The 14,463-nt window shown below is 36.8% G+C and overlaps 2 protein-coding genes across 2 annotated transcripts in view; one reads left to right on the forward strand and one right to left on the reverse strand.

Moving 5' to 3' along the window:
* LOC139123893 (ubiquitin-conjugating enzyme E2 Z-like) overlaps positions 1–14,463 on the reverse strand; it is a 446,060-nt gene that overhangs the window by 286,897 nt on the left and 144,700 nt on the right. The window lies entirely within an intron of this gene.
* Positions 1–14,463, forward strand: part of LOC139124300 (ankyrin repeat, PH and SEC7 domain containing protein secG-like) — a 61,798-nt gene that overhangs the window by 14,226 nt on the left and 33,109 nt on the right. Inside the window, exons 4-8 of the mRNA XM_070690440.1 lie at positions 1,166–1,264; positions 5,700–5,798; positions 7,793–7,891; positions 12,266–12,364; positions 14,357–14,455. Coding sequence (XP_070546541.1) covers positions 1,166–1,264; positions 5,700–5,798; positions 7,793–7,891; positions 12,266–12,364; positions 14,357–14,455 — 495 coding nt within the window. The remainder of the gene's footprint in view (positions 1–1,165; positions 1,265–5,699; positions 5,799–7,792; positions 7,892–12,265; positions 12,365–14,356; positions 14,456–14,463) is intronic.

A 14,463-nucleotide genomic window follows, 5' to 3' on the forward strand; every position in this document is an offset into this window, starting at 1 on the left:
TTTTAGTTCATTGGCACATACCATCTTTACTAATTTTGGCACCCTAAAATGTTAGATATCGAGTAAAGTTTCAAGAAATCATGAATGCAATTTTCAAATTTTTCCAATATTCACAAAAGCACTTTTGAAATTTAAATAGCGTGGGGCAGTGTTAACAGGAAGACAGCACCACAACTTTAAAGCAAACATTCCACATAAGATAGCTTTAATTTCACAGATCAGTAGCCTCGGTGATCAGTTGTGTTGATGGTTGGTTAACTATCTTTCAGAGGTTGTCTTCAAACAATGTAAAGGCAGTCACACAGCTATGTTTGACCAGATCACAAAACTAATCACCATGCATCTGTTTGACATAAGGAGTAATCCTTGTACCAAGTTTGAATGAAATCGCTCCAGGCATCTCTGAGATATCTGCCTGAACGGATGCACGCATGCACACACGCACACAAAGACATGACCAAACCTATAAGTCCCCCCGAACGGTGTCTTATGGGGACTAAAACGTAGGCATAGCTATGAGGAGTGCTTTCTAAGAGTTCAAAAAATGCTAGATAATATTTTCAAAATTGTAACATTGCCTACTTATGCTTCATTACCTTTTTAATATTTTATTAAAACATTTGAATTATTTTTGTTTGGCTCTGATAATATTATTCAGAAAGCAAAGAGCCATCTAATATTGATGATGAATAATGTTGATTGAAACGTTACAATAACCATGGTTTAACGTCATTTTATCATCATTCAAATGAGCACAGTTTATACACAACCAACGTATACAACACTGACTTTTTGCTAAGAAGATTAAACATATCTGTATACTCCCAGCTTCCCCCAACCACTTAAGTAAAAACAGCAATGAAATGGTTTTTTGAAAAGTTATACTATTGCTACAAGCTAAGTGTAACACACGCCAAACTAAAGTAATGTGACCATAAATGAAAGCAAGAGTATCTTTACTATGATACCGTTGATTACCAAGGGGATTGTGAATACTCCAGTAAGATTACAATTTATTAAGAGTTCAGAACGACTCCTATATAGTCATATATACAATTTATGCTAGATAATTTACTTGTGAATTTTTTGTCCGTGAGACCTACCAATAGTGCCAGTGATCTTTTCAAAGGATATATATTATTTATATCTTTAATTCACTCTTCAGGATGGTTTAACTCCACTGCACTATGCTGCCTCAAATGGCCATAAAGATGTTGCAGAGATTCTCATCGGTGCTAAGGCAAACATAGAAGCTCTCACAAAGGTAAGTGTAACTCCTAAAGCAGAAAGTTATTATGGTGCACTTCCATTGTTTGCTAATTTGTACGGGTATACATGCCGACCATTGACACATTTGTTTTTTAATAATTGGGATAACCTTACCAGTGTTCACGCTAGGATATTTTTTTTGGTGGCCACATCCGTAGGTGTGGCGAATTTAGTCCATACATGAGGCACACTTTGTAGTATCTTTATTACTTAACCCTTTCACCACCATGGTTTGTCCCACATTCATTGTTTTCTATGGTAAAGTTGGACCTGTATACAGGGAACTGGGGGTGAAAGGGTTAAGGTAGCTTTCCGCCTTTGCGATGACCTTTTTTAAACGCAAAGTTTGCTATCAAGTTCTGTATGTCTACCCAAGTATAATATATCACCTGAAAGCTGCTTCTATGTATTTTTTGTTTGATCAAGAAAATAATGGGCAATGAATTTTCATGAACATATTAGTGAAAGTGTTAAGAAAGTAGGTAAACTGACGTAAAATTAAGTCAGAGCGGAAGGGGCTATTGTCTAGGTACCACCGAGTAATTGCACTTCAGAATACTGGCTACAAAACTGTGTCTGAGATTTTTGACAAAAGTCTTAGTTTTTACATAGTGCTTAATCAAAGTTTATCAACCGATTAGACTCACAATGCTGTCTATTTAAGCAGCGATAACTCGACTCTAAAGACCTACACTTGAAAACTGAGACATTGTTTTAGAGACAACTTATTCGACAAACATCTGTGGAAATCTTGTGGACTTCCGTTCACGCGTTCTCGAGTTAAACTCTTTTGAGCATGCTGAAAACTGACAAAAGGCCGAACTGAAAAAAGGGCAATATAGTGAATTGGTTCGGTTTTTCCATTATGAATGGCTATAAACAATTTACTCAAGAGATAAACACTAAAACGAGATAGTGCTATCAACGTTTTAGCCAAAACAGTATTTTCGCTGATAGAAATCAGTGTCACGCTGTTAAAATAAGTTTAAAAAGGGCGAATTTCGGGAGCGATGTTTCCTCTCAGAGCACAATATACACAGTGACCGATGACTAAATAAACTTGAGGAGTGTCCAGGAAGGGATTATGCATAATAATGACAGATTAGCTGTATGATGTACACAGAATATTAACTGTGAAACCTAACTGTTGGGACTGCTATGGCATTTCGATGCCGTCTACACAAGCGTAAATATAATGCAACATTATGTCAGCATTCGATCTCGGGAAGGGTTCATATCCGCGGAAGGTTCTAATTGAGCTATGCCAATAACGAGTGACATAGCGAATTGAATATCGTTTGACACCACAGCTAAAAGAACCTGCATTCATATGTATAGATAAAGATTGGCAGTGTTTGTTATCATGAATGTAAAAAATACCTCCATGTTCATTGCTGTGATTCAGTCAGCTGCTATTTTTTTCGAACTTCAGGCGCCTTAAATACAGATTAACACTTACTACTCAACTCCGAGTGTTTCTAAGACAATAGTTTGCCTTCGCTCTTTACAACATTTCTGAGGTGAAGACCGTTTCTCTAGTCATTTTGGCTGACATAGCCAAATGCCAGTCATTGCCAACAAAGTCAAGGGAGAGAATTTGAGAAAATTGTAGATTAAGACAAGAAGGTCATGTTATCAGAGTCGCTGTTCTCGTCGAGGGCTGTCCCAAAACTGTGTCATCAGTATATTTACAAATGCTCTCATCGACGATAAATATCGGCCATCGGCGTTAAAGTTTTGCTGCAGTAGGATCCTTTATCTGACATTCTTAGGCTATCTTTTACACTCGTGGCACATCGGTGTGGTTGTTTTGGACTTCCAATGACCCCTTTTTCGATTTATTTCTTTCACGATGCTGTTTCTGTCTCTGCCTTGGACAATAAACATGTACGGGTACGTCGCAGTCTTCCTGTATTCGCCATCGCTATGTGGCCTCCAGTGAAACGTACCATTTATGTATATGGGACGGCCAGAGCTTCTCCAACAACTGCTCCGGATTCTTTCTAAAACGCGCAAAAGTGTCTCAAATAAAACATTCAGTTTAGGATTCTGATCAAAACTACTGTCTGCCCCGATGATCATTGAAACACGGTCCTTCCAGGTCACAAAACGTCAATGGGCGGGCGATATCTGTCAAGCAAACTTGACCGTGACATTAAATCACTTTTATTTGAGAATGCTTACAGGTCCTGCCATTATTCATGCTGTAGATTGTAACCTCGATATAACCTGCTATTTGTACTAACTTGAAATAAAATTGTCAAAAATGTCACGTCGTACGTCTGATCTCGTTGTGTCGCTGATACTCAGAAGCTGACATCTTTTTGTAGTGGCCACCCTATGAGTGCATGCGACAATTCGGTGGCACTGCCACTTAGCGTAATCCCTTGCCAATCAAGACTTAGCGGTAGTCTCTAAACGCAAAAACGTGCATCTGTTGCTCTTGTAAGTTTTTATTGCAAACTTCAGCCAGAAACAGAAACTTTCAAACCACGATATTCTTTACACTCAAAGATCAATATTACAGGAATACTTTTAAGGAAAAAAAAATTCTTGTTTCGACATAAAATACCCCGGTAAATGTGGAAAGCTACCTTAAACCAAATAGTTATATAACTTGAACAAACCACTACTTACACTATAAAGTAGTTATAGGAATTGCCAATGGTACACTCAGCACTTAATTACTAGTGTCATGCGCACATTGAGTTCAGGCATTTAATAACATATAAATACTGTCCATGGTACCACCGTAGATAAGCATTAGTTCATTGGCACATGCTGTTTACTGTCTCACAATAAATCAGAGTCAACTTCTGTTTCTTTCAAAGTTTGTTGCAGAGCACTGAGGCCTTGCTAGATCAAATGAATGACAGATTGCATTGTGTTAACACTTTCCCTTTGCTGATTTTAGGCAATATGCTCAGATTTCATCTCTCTCTTCGGTGGGTCCATTTGGCAAATGACTCTTGGAAACTGAAATCAGAAATAGGGGGTCCCTCTATATTTCTTTTCCACAGTCTACTAACAGATGATGTTCTCAGCAAGATTCTTTAGCTTCTTTTATCTAAATTGTATTGTGAGAATCCCCTTTCACAATCAACAGTACATGGACTGGTCAAATAAATAACTACTAATTTACACACATTTGGGTAAATATCACTGTCAGTTACCAAAACAGATACCTGTAGAACTATCAACACCCATATTTTGTTGGAGACCATCAACTGTTATACAATTCTCCATTCCAGCCTCAGTAGAATTTTGATCAACAACTTGGGCATATTCTTAACCATCCTTACAAGATTTTGGCACCCCTAAAATGTTAGATATCTAGTAAAGTTTAAAGAAATCGTGAATGCAATTTCCAAACGTTTCCACTATTCACCAAAGAACGTTTGAAATTAAATAGCACTTGGGAAGTGTTAAAGGAAGACAGAACCATAACTTTGAAGCAAATGATCCGCATAAGATACATTTCATTTCACAGATCAGTAGCCTCAGTGATCAGTTGCGTTAATGGTTTGTTAAACTTCTTTCAGAGTTTGTCTTCAAAAAAAGTAAAGGCAGTCATACATTAATTTTGATCAGATCACAAAACAAATCAACATGCATCTGTATAACATAATGATTAATCCTTGTACCAAGTTTGAATGAAATCGCTCCAGGCATATCTGGGATATCTGCCTGAACGGACGCACGCATGCACACACGTACACACAGACATGACCAAACCTATAAGTCGCCCCAAACGGTGTCTTATGGGGACTAAAAAGCAGGCATAGCTATGAGGAGTGCTTTCTAAGAGTTCCAAAAATGCTAAATAATATTTTCAAAATTTTAACATTGCATATTATGCTTCATTACTTTTTTTGATAGTTTAGTAAAAGCATTCGAACTATTTTTGTTTGGCTCTAATAATATTATTCAGAAAGCAAAGTACCATCTAACATTGGTAATGAATAATGTTGATGGTAACGTTACAAAAACCATAGCTGAACTTCATTTTCTCATCATTCAAAAGAGCACAGATTGTACACAACCCACATATATAAACTGACTTTTTGTTAAGAAGATAAAACATACCGGTATACTGTCAGCTTCCCCCAACCACCACCACTATGGTAAAAACAGCAATGGAATGGTTTTTTGAACGGTTACACGTTTGCTACTAGCACAGTGCAATACAAGCCAAACTAAAGTAATATGACCATATATTATTCAGAGAATCTTTACAATCGATATCATTGATTGCACAAGGGGATTGTGCGTACTCAAGTAACATTTCAATTTATTAACAGTTCAAAAAGACTCCTATATAGTCATATTCTTGATAATGTACTTGTGATCTTTTTTCATCGGACCTACCGATAGTACCAGTGATCTTTTCAAAGGATATATATTATTTATATCTTTAATTCTTTCTTCAGAATGGTTTTACTCCACTGCAATATGCTGCCTCAAATGGCCATAAAGATGTTGCAGAGATTCTCATTGGTGCTAAGGCTAATATAGAAGCTCTCTCAAAGGTAAGTGTAACTCCTTAAGCAGAAAGTGATAATGGTGCACTGCCATTGTTTGCCAATTTGTACTGGTATACATGCCAAACTATAGCACTTTTTTTAATAATTTGGATAACCTTTCCTGTGTTCATGGTAGGATTTTTTTTGGTGGCCACACTCCATGGTTGTGGCAAATTTAGTCCAGAAATTTTTAGCCACAACCAAAGTTTATTAGCCACATAAATCAAATTAAAAATTGAATATAGGAAGACATGACATAAAGAGTCACACTTGGTAGTAGCTTTATTACTTAAACCAATCAGTTGTGTATCTTGAAGAAATCACTGCTTACACTATAAAGTAGTCATTAGGAATTGTCAATGGTACACTCAGCAGGTAAGTACTAGTGTCATACGCACATTGATCAGGCATTTAATAGCATATAAGCACTGTCCATGGTACACGCCACAGGTAAGTATTAGTTCATTGGCACATACCATCCTTACAAGATTTTGGCACCCCTAAAATGTTAGATATCTAGTAAAGTTTCAAGAAATCATGAATGCAATTTTCAAATTTTTCCACTATTAACAAAAGAGCTTTTGAAATTTAAATAGCATTTGGGAATTTTAAAAGGAAGACAGAATCATAACTTTAAAGCAAACATTCCATATAAGATAGCTTTAATTTCACAGATCAGTAGCCTCGGTGATCAGTTATGTTAATGGATTGTTAACTATCTTTCAGAGTTTGTCTTCAAACAATGTAAAGGCAGTCACACAGCTATATTTGATCAGATCACAAACCTAATCACCATGCATCTCTTTCACATAAGGAGTAATCCTTGTACCAAATTTGAATGAAATCGCTCCAGGCATCTCTGAGATATCTGCCTGAACGGACTCACGCATGCACGCACACACGCACGGACATGACCAAACCTATAAGTCCCCCCAAACGGTGTCTTATGGGGACTAAAAAGTAGGCAGAGCTATGAGGAGTGCTTTCTAAGAGGTCCAAAAAATGCTAAATAATATTTTCGAAATTGTAACATTGCCTTCTTATGCTTCATTACTTTTTTAATATTTTATTAAAACCATTTGAATTATTTTTGTTTGGCTCTGATAATATTATTCAGAAAGCAAAGAGCCTACAAATATTGATGATGAATAATGTTGATTGAAATGTTACAATGACCATGGTTTAACGTCATTTTCTCATCATTCAAATGAGCACAGTTTATACACAACCAACGTACACACACTGACTTTTTGCTAAGAAGATTAAACATATCTGTATACTCCCATTCTCCCCCCCTCAACCACTAAAGTAAAAACAGCAATGAAATGGTTTTTTGAAAAGTTACAAGATTGCTACAAGCTAAGTGTAACACAAGCCAAACTAAAGTAATATGACCATATATGAAAGCAAGAGTATCTTTACTATGAATACCATTGATTACCAAGGGGATTGTACATACTCAAGTAGATTACAATTTATTAAGAGTTCAGAAAACTCACTAGTACAGAAATTTGCGAGAAATGCACACTTTGTCGATGTATTGCGAGAAGTAAGCGAGAATACATACTTTCTCGCGATCATGCTGCGAGAACTGTGCTTTCTCGCATGCATCTGCGAGAAATTAAATTCTCGCAATCAATCAGCAAGAACTATGATTTCTCGCTCTGCATCTGCCAGAAATTGTGAAATTTCTGTGAAATGCTTACACAGAAGAATACAATTTCTCGCAGATGCAGAGGGAGAAAACAAATTTCTCGCTGCTTGATTGCGAGAATTCAGTTTCTCGAAGATGCTGAGCAAGAAAATACAGTTCTCGCCAGCTGATTTTGAGAAAATTTAATTCTCGCTAAGTTATTTCTGTACTAGTGACTCCTATATAGTCATATATACAATTTATGCTAGATAATTTACTTGTGAATTTTTTGTCCGTTAGACCTACCAATAGTGCCAGTGATCTTTTCAAAGGATATATATTATTTATATCTTTATTCACTCTTCAGGATGGTTTGACTCCACTGCACTATGCTGCCTCAAATGGCCATAAAGATGTTGCAGACATTCTCATTGGAGCTAAGGCAAACCTAGAAGCTCTCACAAAGGTAAATGTAACTCCTCAAGCAGAAAGTTATTATGGTGCACTTCCATTGTTTGCTAATTTGTACGGGTATACATGCCGACCATTGACACATTTGGTTTTTTAATAATTGGGATAACCTTACCAGTGTTCACGCTAGGATATTTTTTGGTGGCCACACTCTGTAAGTTAAGCGAATTTAGTCCAGACATGAGGCACACTTTGTAGTATCTTTATTACTTAGGTAGCTTTCCGCCTTCGCGATGACCTCTTTTGAAACGCGAAGTTTGCCATCAAGTTCGGTATGTCTAACCAAGTATAATATATCACCTGAAAGCTACTTCTGTGAATTTTTCTGTTTGATCAAGAAAATTAATGGGTAGGTAAAGTAGGTAAACTGACGTAAAAATTAAGTCAGAGCGGAAGGGGGCTATTGTCTAGGTACCATCGAGTAATTGCACTTCAGAATACTGGCTACAAAACCGTGTCTGAGATTTTTGACAAAAGCCTTAGTTTTTTCAGAGTGCTGAATCAAAGTTTATCAACCGATTAGACTCACAATGCCGTCTAATTAAGCAGCGATAACTCGACTCTAAAGACCTACATTTAAAAACTGAGACATTGTTTTATTGACAACTTTGACAAACATCTGTGAAAATCTTGTGGACTTCCGTTCACGTGTTCTCGAGTTAAACTCTTTTGAGCGTGCTGAAAAGTGACAAAAGGCCGAACTGAGAAAAGGGCGATTTAGTAAATTGGTTCGGTTTTTCCATTATGAATGGCCATAAACAATTTACTCAACAGATAAAACACCAAAAACTAGATAGTGCTATCAACGTTTTAGCCAAAACAGTATTTTCACTCATTGAAATCAGTGTCAGCTGTTAAAATAAGGCTAAAAGGGCGAATTTCGGGAGCGATTTTTCCTCTCAGAGCACAATGTACACAGTGACCGATGACTAAATAAACTTGAGGGGTGTCCAGGAAGGGATTAGCTGTAAGATGTACACAGAATATTAACTGTGAAACCTAACTGTTGGGACTGCTACGACATCTCGATGCCGTCTACACAAGAGTAAATATAATGCAATATTATGTCAGCATTCGATCCAGGGAAGGGTTCATATCCGCGGAAGGTTCTAATTGAGCGATAATGAGTGACATAACGAATTGAATATCGTTTGACACCACAGCTAAAAGAACCTGCATTCATATGTAGATAAAGATTGGTATATTTGTGATCATGAAGGTAAAAAATACCTCCATGTTCATTGCTGTGATTCAGTCAGCTGCTATTTTTTTTCAAACTTCACGCGCCTTAAATACAGATTAACACTTACTACTCAACTCCGAGTGTTTCTAAGACAATAGTTTGCCTTCGCTCTTTACAACATTTCTGAGTTGAAGATCGTTTCTCTAGTCATTTTGGCTGACATAGCCAAATGCCATTCAGCGCCAACAAAGTCAAGGGAGAGAATTTGAGAAAACTTGTAGATTAAGACATAAACGTCATGTTATCAGAGTCGCTGTTCTCGTCGAGGGCTGTCCCAAAACTGTGTCATCGGTATATTTACAAATGCTCTCATCGGACGATAAATCATCGGTCATCGGCGTTAAAGTTTTGCTGCAGTAGGATCCTTTATCTGACATTCTAAGCTATCTTTTACACTCATGGGCACTGATCGATGTGGTTGTTTTGGACTTTTGATGACCCCTTTTTCGATTTATTTCTTTCACGATGTTGTTTCTGTCTCTGCCTTGGACCATAAACATGTACGGGTACGCCGCGGTATTCATGTATTCGCCAGCACTATGTGGCCTCCAGTGAAACGTACCATGTATGTACACGGGACGGCCGGAGCTTCTCCAACAACTGCTCCGGATTCTTTCTAAAACGCGCAAAAGTGTCTCAAATAAAACATTCAGTATGTGGAAAAGCAACTTCAAATACATGGCTTACCGAATCGACTCGTCTGACTAGGATTATGCTGCCCAGTGTAGTCTTAGGATTCTGATCAAAACTACTGTCTGCCCCAATGATCATTGAAACAAGGTCCTTCCAGGTCACAAAAGGTCAATGGGCGGGCGATATCTGACAAGCAAACTTGACCATGACATTAAATCACTTTTATTTGAGAATGCTTACAGGTCCTGCCATTATTCATGCTGTAGATTGTAACACTCGATATATGCTGCTATTTGTACTAACTTGAAATAAAATCGTCATAAATGTCACATCGTACGTCTGATCTCGTTGTGTCGCTGATACTCAGAAGTTGACATCTTTTTGTAGCGGCCACCCTATGAGTGCATGCGACAATTCGGTGGCACTGCCACTTAGGTTAATCCCTTCTCAATCAAGACTTAGCGGTAGTCTCTAAACGCAAAAACGTGCATCTGTTGCTCTTGTAAGTTTTTATTGCAAAACTTCAGCCAGAAACAGAAACTTTCAAACCACGATATTCTTTACACTCAAAGATCAATATTACAGGAATACTTTTAAGGAAAAAAAAATTCTTGTTTCGACATAAAATACCCCGTAAATGTGGAAAGCTACCTTAAACCAAATAGTTATATAACTTGAACAAACCACTACTTACACTATAAAGTAGTTATAGGAATTGCCAATGGTACACTCAGCACTTAATTACTAGTGTCATGCGCACATTGAGTTCAGGCATTTAATAACATATAAATACTGTCCATGGTACACACCGTAGATAAGCATTAGTTCATTGGCACATGCTGTTTACTGTCTCACAATAAATCAGAGTCAACTTCTGTTTCTTTCAAAGTTTGTTGCAGAGCACTGAGGCCTTGCTAGATCAAATGAATGACAGATTGCATTGTGTTAACACTTTCCCTTTGCTGATTTTCAGGCAATATGCTCAGATTTCATCTCTCTCTTCGGTGGGTCCATTTGGCAAATGACTCTTGGAAACTGAAATCAGAAATAGGGGGTCCCTCTATATTTCTTTTCCACAGTCTACTAACAGATGATGTTCTCAGCAAGATTCTTTAGCTTCTTTTATCTAAATTGTATTGTGAGAATCCCCTTTCACAATCAACAGTACATGGACTGGTCAAATAAATAACTACTAATTTACACACATTTGGGTAAATATCACTGTCAGTTACCAAAACAGATACCTGTAGAACTATCAACACCCATATTTTTGTTGGAGACCATCAACTGTTATACAATTCACCATTCCAGCCTCAGTAGAATTTTGATCAACAACTTGGGCATATTCTTAACCATCCTTACAAGATTTTGGCACCCCTAAAATGTTAGATATCTAGTAAAGTTTAAAGAAATCGTGAATGCAATTTCCAAACGTTTCCACTATTCACCAAAGAACGTTTGAAATTTAAATAGCACTTGGGAAGTGTTAAAGGAAGACAGAACCATAACTTTGAAGCAAATGATCCGCATAAGATACATTTCATTTCACAGATCAGTAGCCTCAGTGATCAGTTGCGTTAATGGTTTGTTAAACTTCTTTCAGAGTTTGTCTTCAAAAAAAGTAAAGGCAGTCATACAATTAATTTTGATCAGATCACAAAACAAATCAACATGCATCTGTATAACATAATGATTAATCCTTGTACCAAGTTTGAATGAAATCGCTCCAGGCATATCTGGGATATCTGCCTGAACGGACGCACGCATGCACACACGTACACACAGACATGACCAAACCTATAAGTCGCCCCAAACGGTGTCTTATGGGGACTAAAAAGTAGGCATAGCTATGAGGAGTGCTTTCTAAGAGTTCCAAAAATGCTAAATAATATTTTCAAAATTTTAACATTGCATATTTATGCTTCATTACTTTTTTTGATAGTTTAGTAAAAGCATTCGAACTATTTTTGTTTGGCTCTAATAATATTATTCAGAAAGCAAAGTACCATCTAACATTGGTAATGAATAATGTTGATGGTAACGTTACAAAAACCATAGCTGAACTTCATTTTCTCATCATTCAAAAGAGCACAGATTGTACACAACCCACATATATAAACTGACTTTTTGTTAAGAAGATAAAACATACCGGTATACTGTCAGCTTCCCCCAACCACCACCACTATGGTAAAAACAGCAATGGAATGGTTTTTTGAACGGTTACACGTTTGCTACTAGCACAGTGCAATACAAGCCAAACTAAAGTAATATGACCATATATTATTCAGAGAATCTTTACAATCGATATCATTGATTGCACAAGGGGATTGTGCGTACTCAAGTAACATTTCAATTTATTAACAGTTCAAAAAGACTCCTATATAGTCATATTCTTGATAATGTACTTGTGATCTTTTTTCATCGGACCTACCGATAGTACCAGTGATCTTTTCAAAGGATATATATTATTTATATCTTTAATTCTTTCTTCAGAATGGTTTTACTCCACTGCAATATGCTGCCTCAAATGGCCATAAAGATGTTGCAGAGATTCTCATTGGTGCTAAGGCTAATATAGAAGCTCTCTCAAAGGTAAGTGTAACTCCTTAAGCAGAAAGTGATAATGGTGCACTGCCATTGTTTGCCAATTTGTACTGGTATACATGCCAAACTATAGCACTTTTTTTAATAATTTGGATAACCTTTCCTGTGTTCATGGTAGGATTTTTTTTGGTGGCCACACTCCATGGTTGTGGCAAATTTAGTCCAGAAATTTTTAGCCACAACCAAAGTTTATTAGCCCATAAATCAAATTAAAAATTGAATATAGGAAGACATGACATAAAGAGTCACACTTGGTAGTAGCTTTATTACTTAAACCAATCAGTTGTGTATCTTGAAGAAATCACTGCTTACACTATAAAGTAGTCATTAGGAATTGTCAATGGTACACTCAGCAGGTAAGTACTAGTGTCATACGCACATTGATCAGGCATTTAATAGCATATAAGCACTGTCCATGGTACACGCCACAGGTAAGTATTAGTTCATTGGCACATACCATCCTTACAAGATTTTGGCACCCTAAAATGTTAGATATCTAGTAAAGTTTCAAGAAATCATGAATGCAATTTTCAAATTTTTCCACTATTAACAAAAGAGCTTTTGAAATTTAAATAGCATTTGGGAAGTTTTAAAGGAAGACAGAATCATAACTTTAAAGCAAACATTCCATATAAGATAGCTTTAATTTCACAGATCAGTAGCCTCGGTGATCAGTTATGTTAATGGATTGTTAACTATCTTTCAGAGTTTGTCTTCAAACAATGTAAAGGCAGTCACACAGCTATATTTGATCAGATCACAAACCTAATCACCATGCATCTCTTTCACATAAGGAGTAATCCTTGTACCAAATTTGAATGAAATCGCTCCAGGCATCTCTGAGATATCTGCCTGAACGGACTCACGCATGCACGCACACACGCACGGACATGACCAAACCTATAAGTCCCCCCAAACGGTGTCTTATGGGGACTAAAAAGTAGGCAGAGCTATGAGGAGTGCTTTCTAAGAGGTCCAAAAAATGCTAAATAATATTTTCGAAATTGTAACATTGCCTTCTTATGCTTCATTACTTTTTTAATATTTTATTAAAACCATTTGAATATTTTTGTTTGGCTCTGATAATATTATTCAGAAAGCAAAGAGCCTACAAATATTGATGATGAATAATGTTGATTGAAATGTTACAATGACCATGGTTTAACGTCATTTTCTCATCATTCAAATGAGCACAGTTTATACACAACCAACGTACACACACTGACTTTTTGCTAAGAAGATTAAACATATCTGTATACTCCCATTCTCCCCCCCTCAACCACTAAAGTAAAAACAGCAATGAAATGGTTTTTTGAAAAGTTACAAGATTGCTACAAGCTAAGTGTAACACAAGCCAAACTAAAGTAATATGACCATATATGAAAGCAAGAGTATCTTTACTATGAATACCATTGATTACCAAGGGGATTGTACATACTCAAGTAAGATTACAATTTATTAAGAGTTCAGAAAACTCACTAGTACAGAATTTGCGAGAAATGCACACTTTGTCGATGTATTGCGAGAAGTAAGCGAGAATACATACTTTCTCGCGATCATGCTGCGAGAACTGTGCTTTCTCGCATGCATCTGCGAGAAATTAAATTCTCGCAATCAATCAGCAAGAACTATGATTTCTCGCTCTGCATCTGCCAGAAATTGTGAAATTTCTGTGAAATGCTTACACAGAAGAATACAATTTCTCGCAGATGCAGAGGGAGAAAACAAATTTCTCGCTGCTTGATTGCGAGAATTCAGTTTCTCGAAGATGCTGAGCAAGAAAATACAGTTCTCGCCAGCTGATTTTGAGAAAATTTAATTCTCGCTAAGTTATTTCTGTACTAGTGACTCCTATATAGTCATATATACAATTTATGCTAGATAATTTACTTGTGAATTTTTTGTCCGTTAGACCTACCAATAGTGCCAGTGATCTTTTCAAAGGATATATATTATTTATATCTTTTATTCACTCTTCAGGATGGTTTGACTCCACTGCACTATGCTGCCTCAAATGGCCATAAAGATGTTGCAGACATTCTCATTGGAGCTAAGGCAAACCTAGAAGCTCTCACAAAGGTAAATGT

The sequence above is a fragment of the Ptychodera flava genome (assembly GCF_041260155.1).
Source record: "Ptychodera flava strain L36383 chromosome 23 unlocalized genomic scaffold, AS_Pfla_20210202 Scaffold_23__1_contigs__length_28996876_pilon, whole genome shotgun sequence".
Classification (NCBI taxonomy): domain Eukaryota; kingdom Metazoa; phylum Hemichordata; class Enteropneusta; family Ptychoderidae; genus Ptychodera; species Ptychodera flava.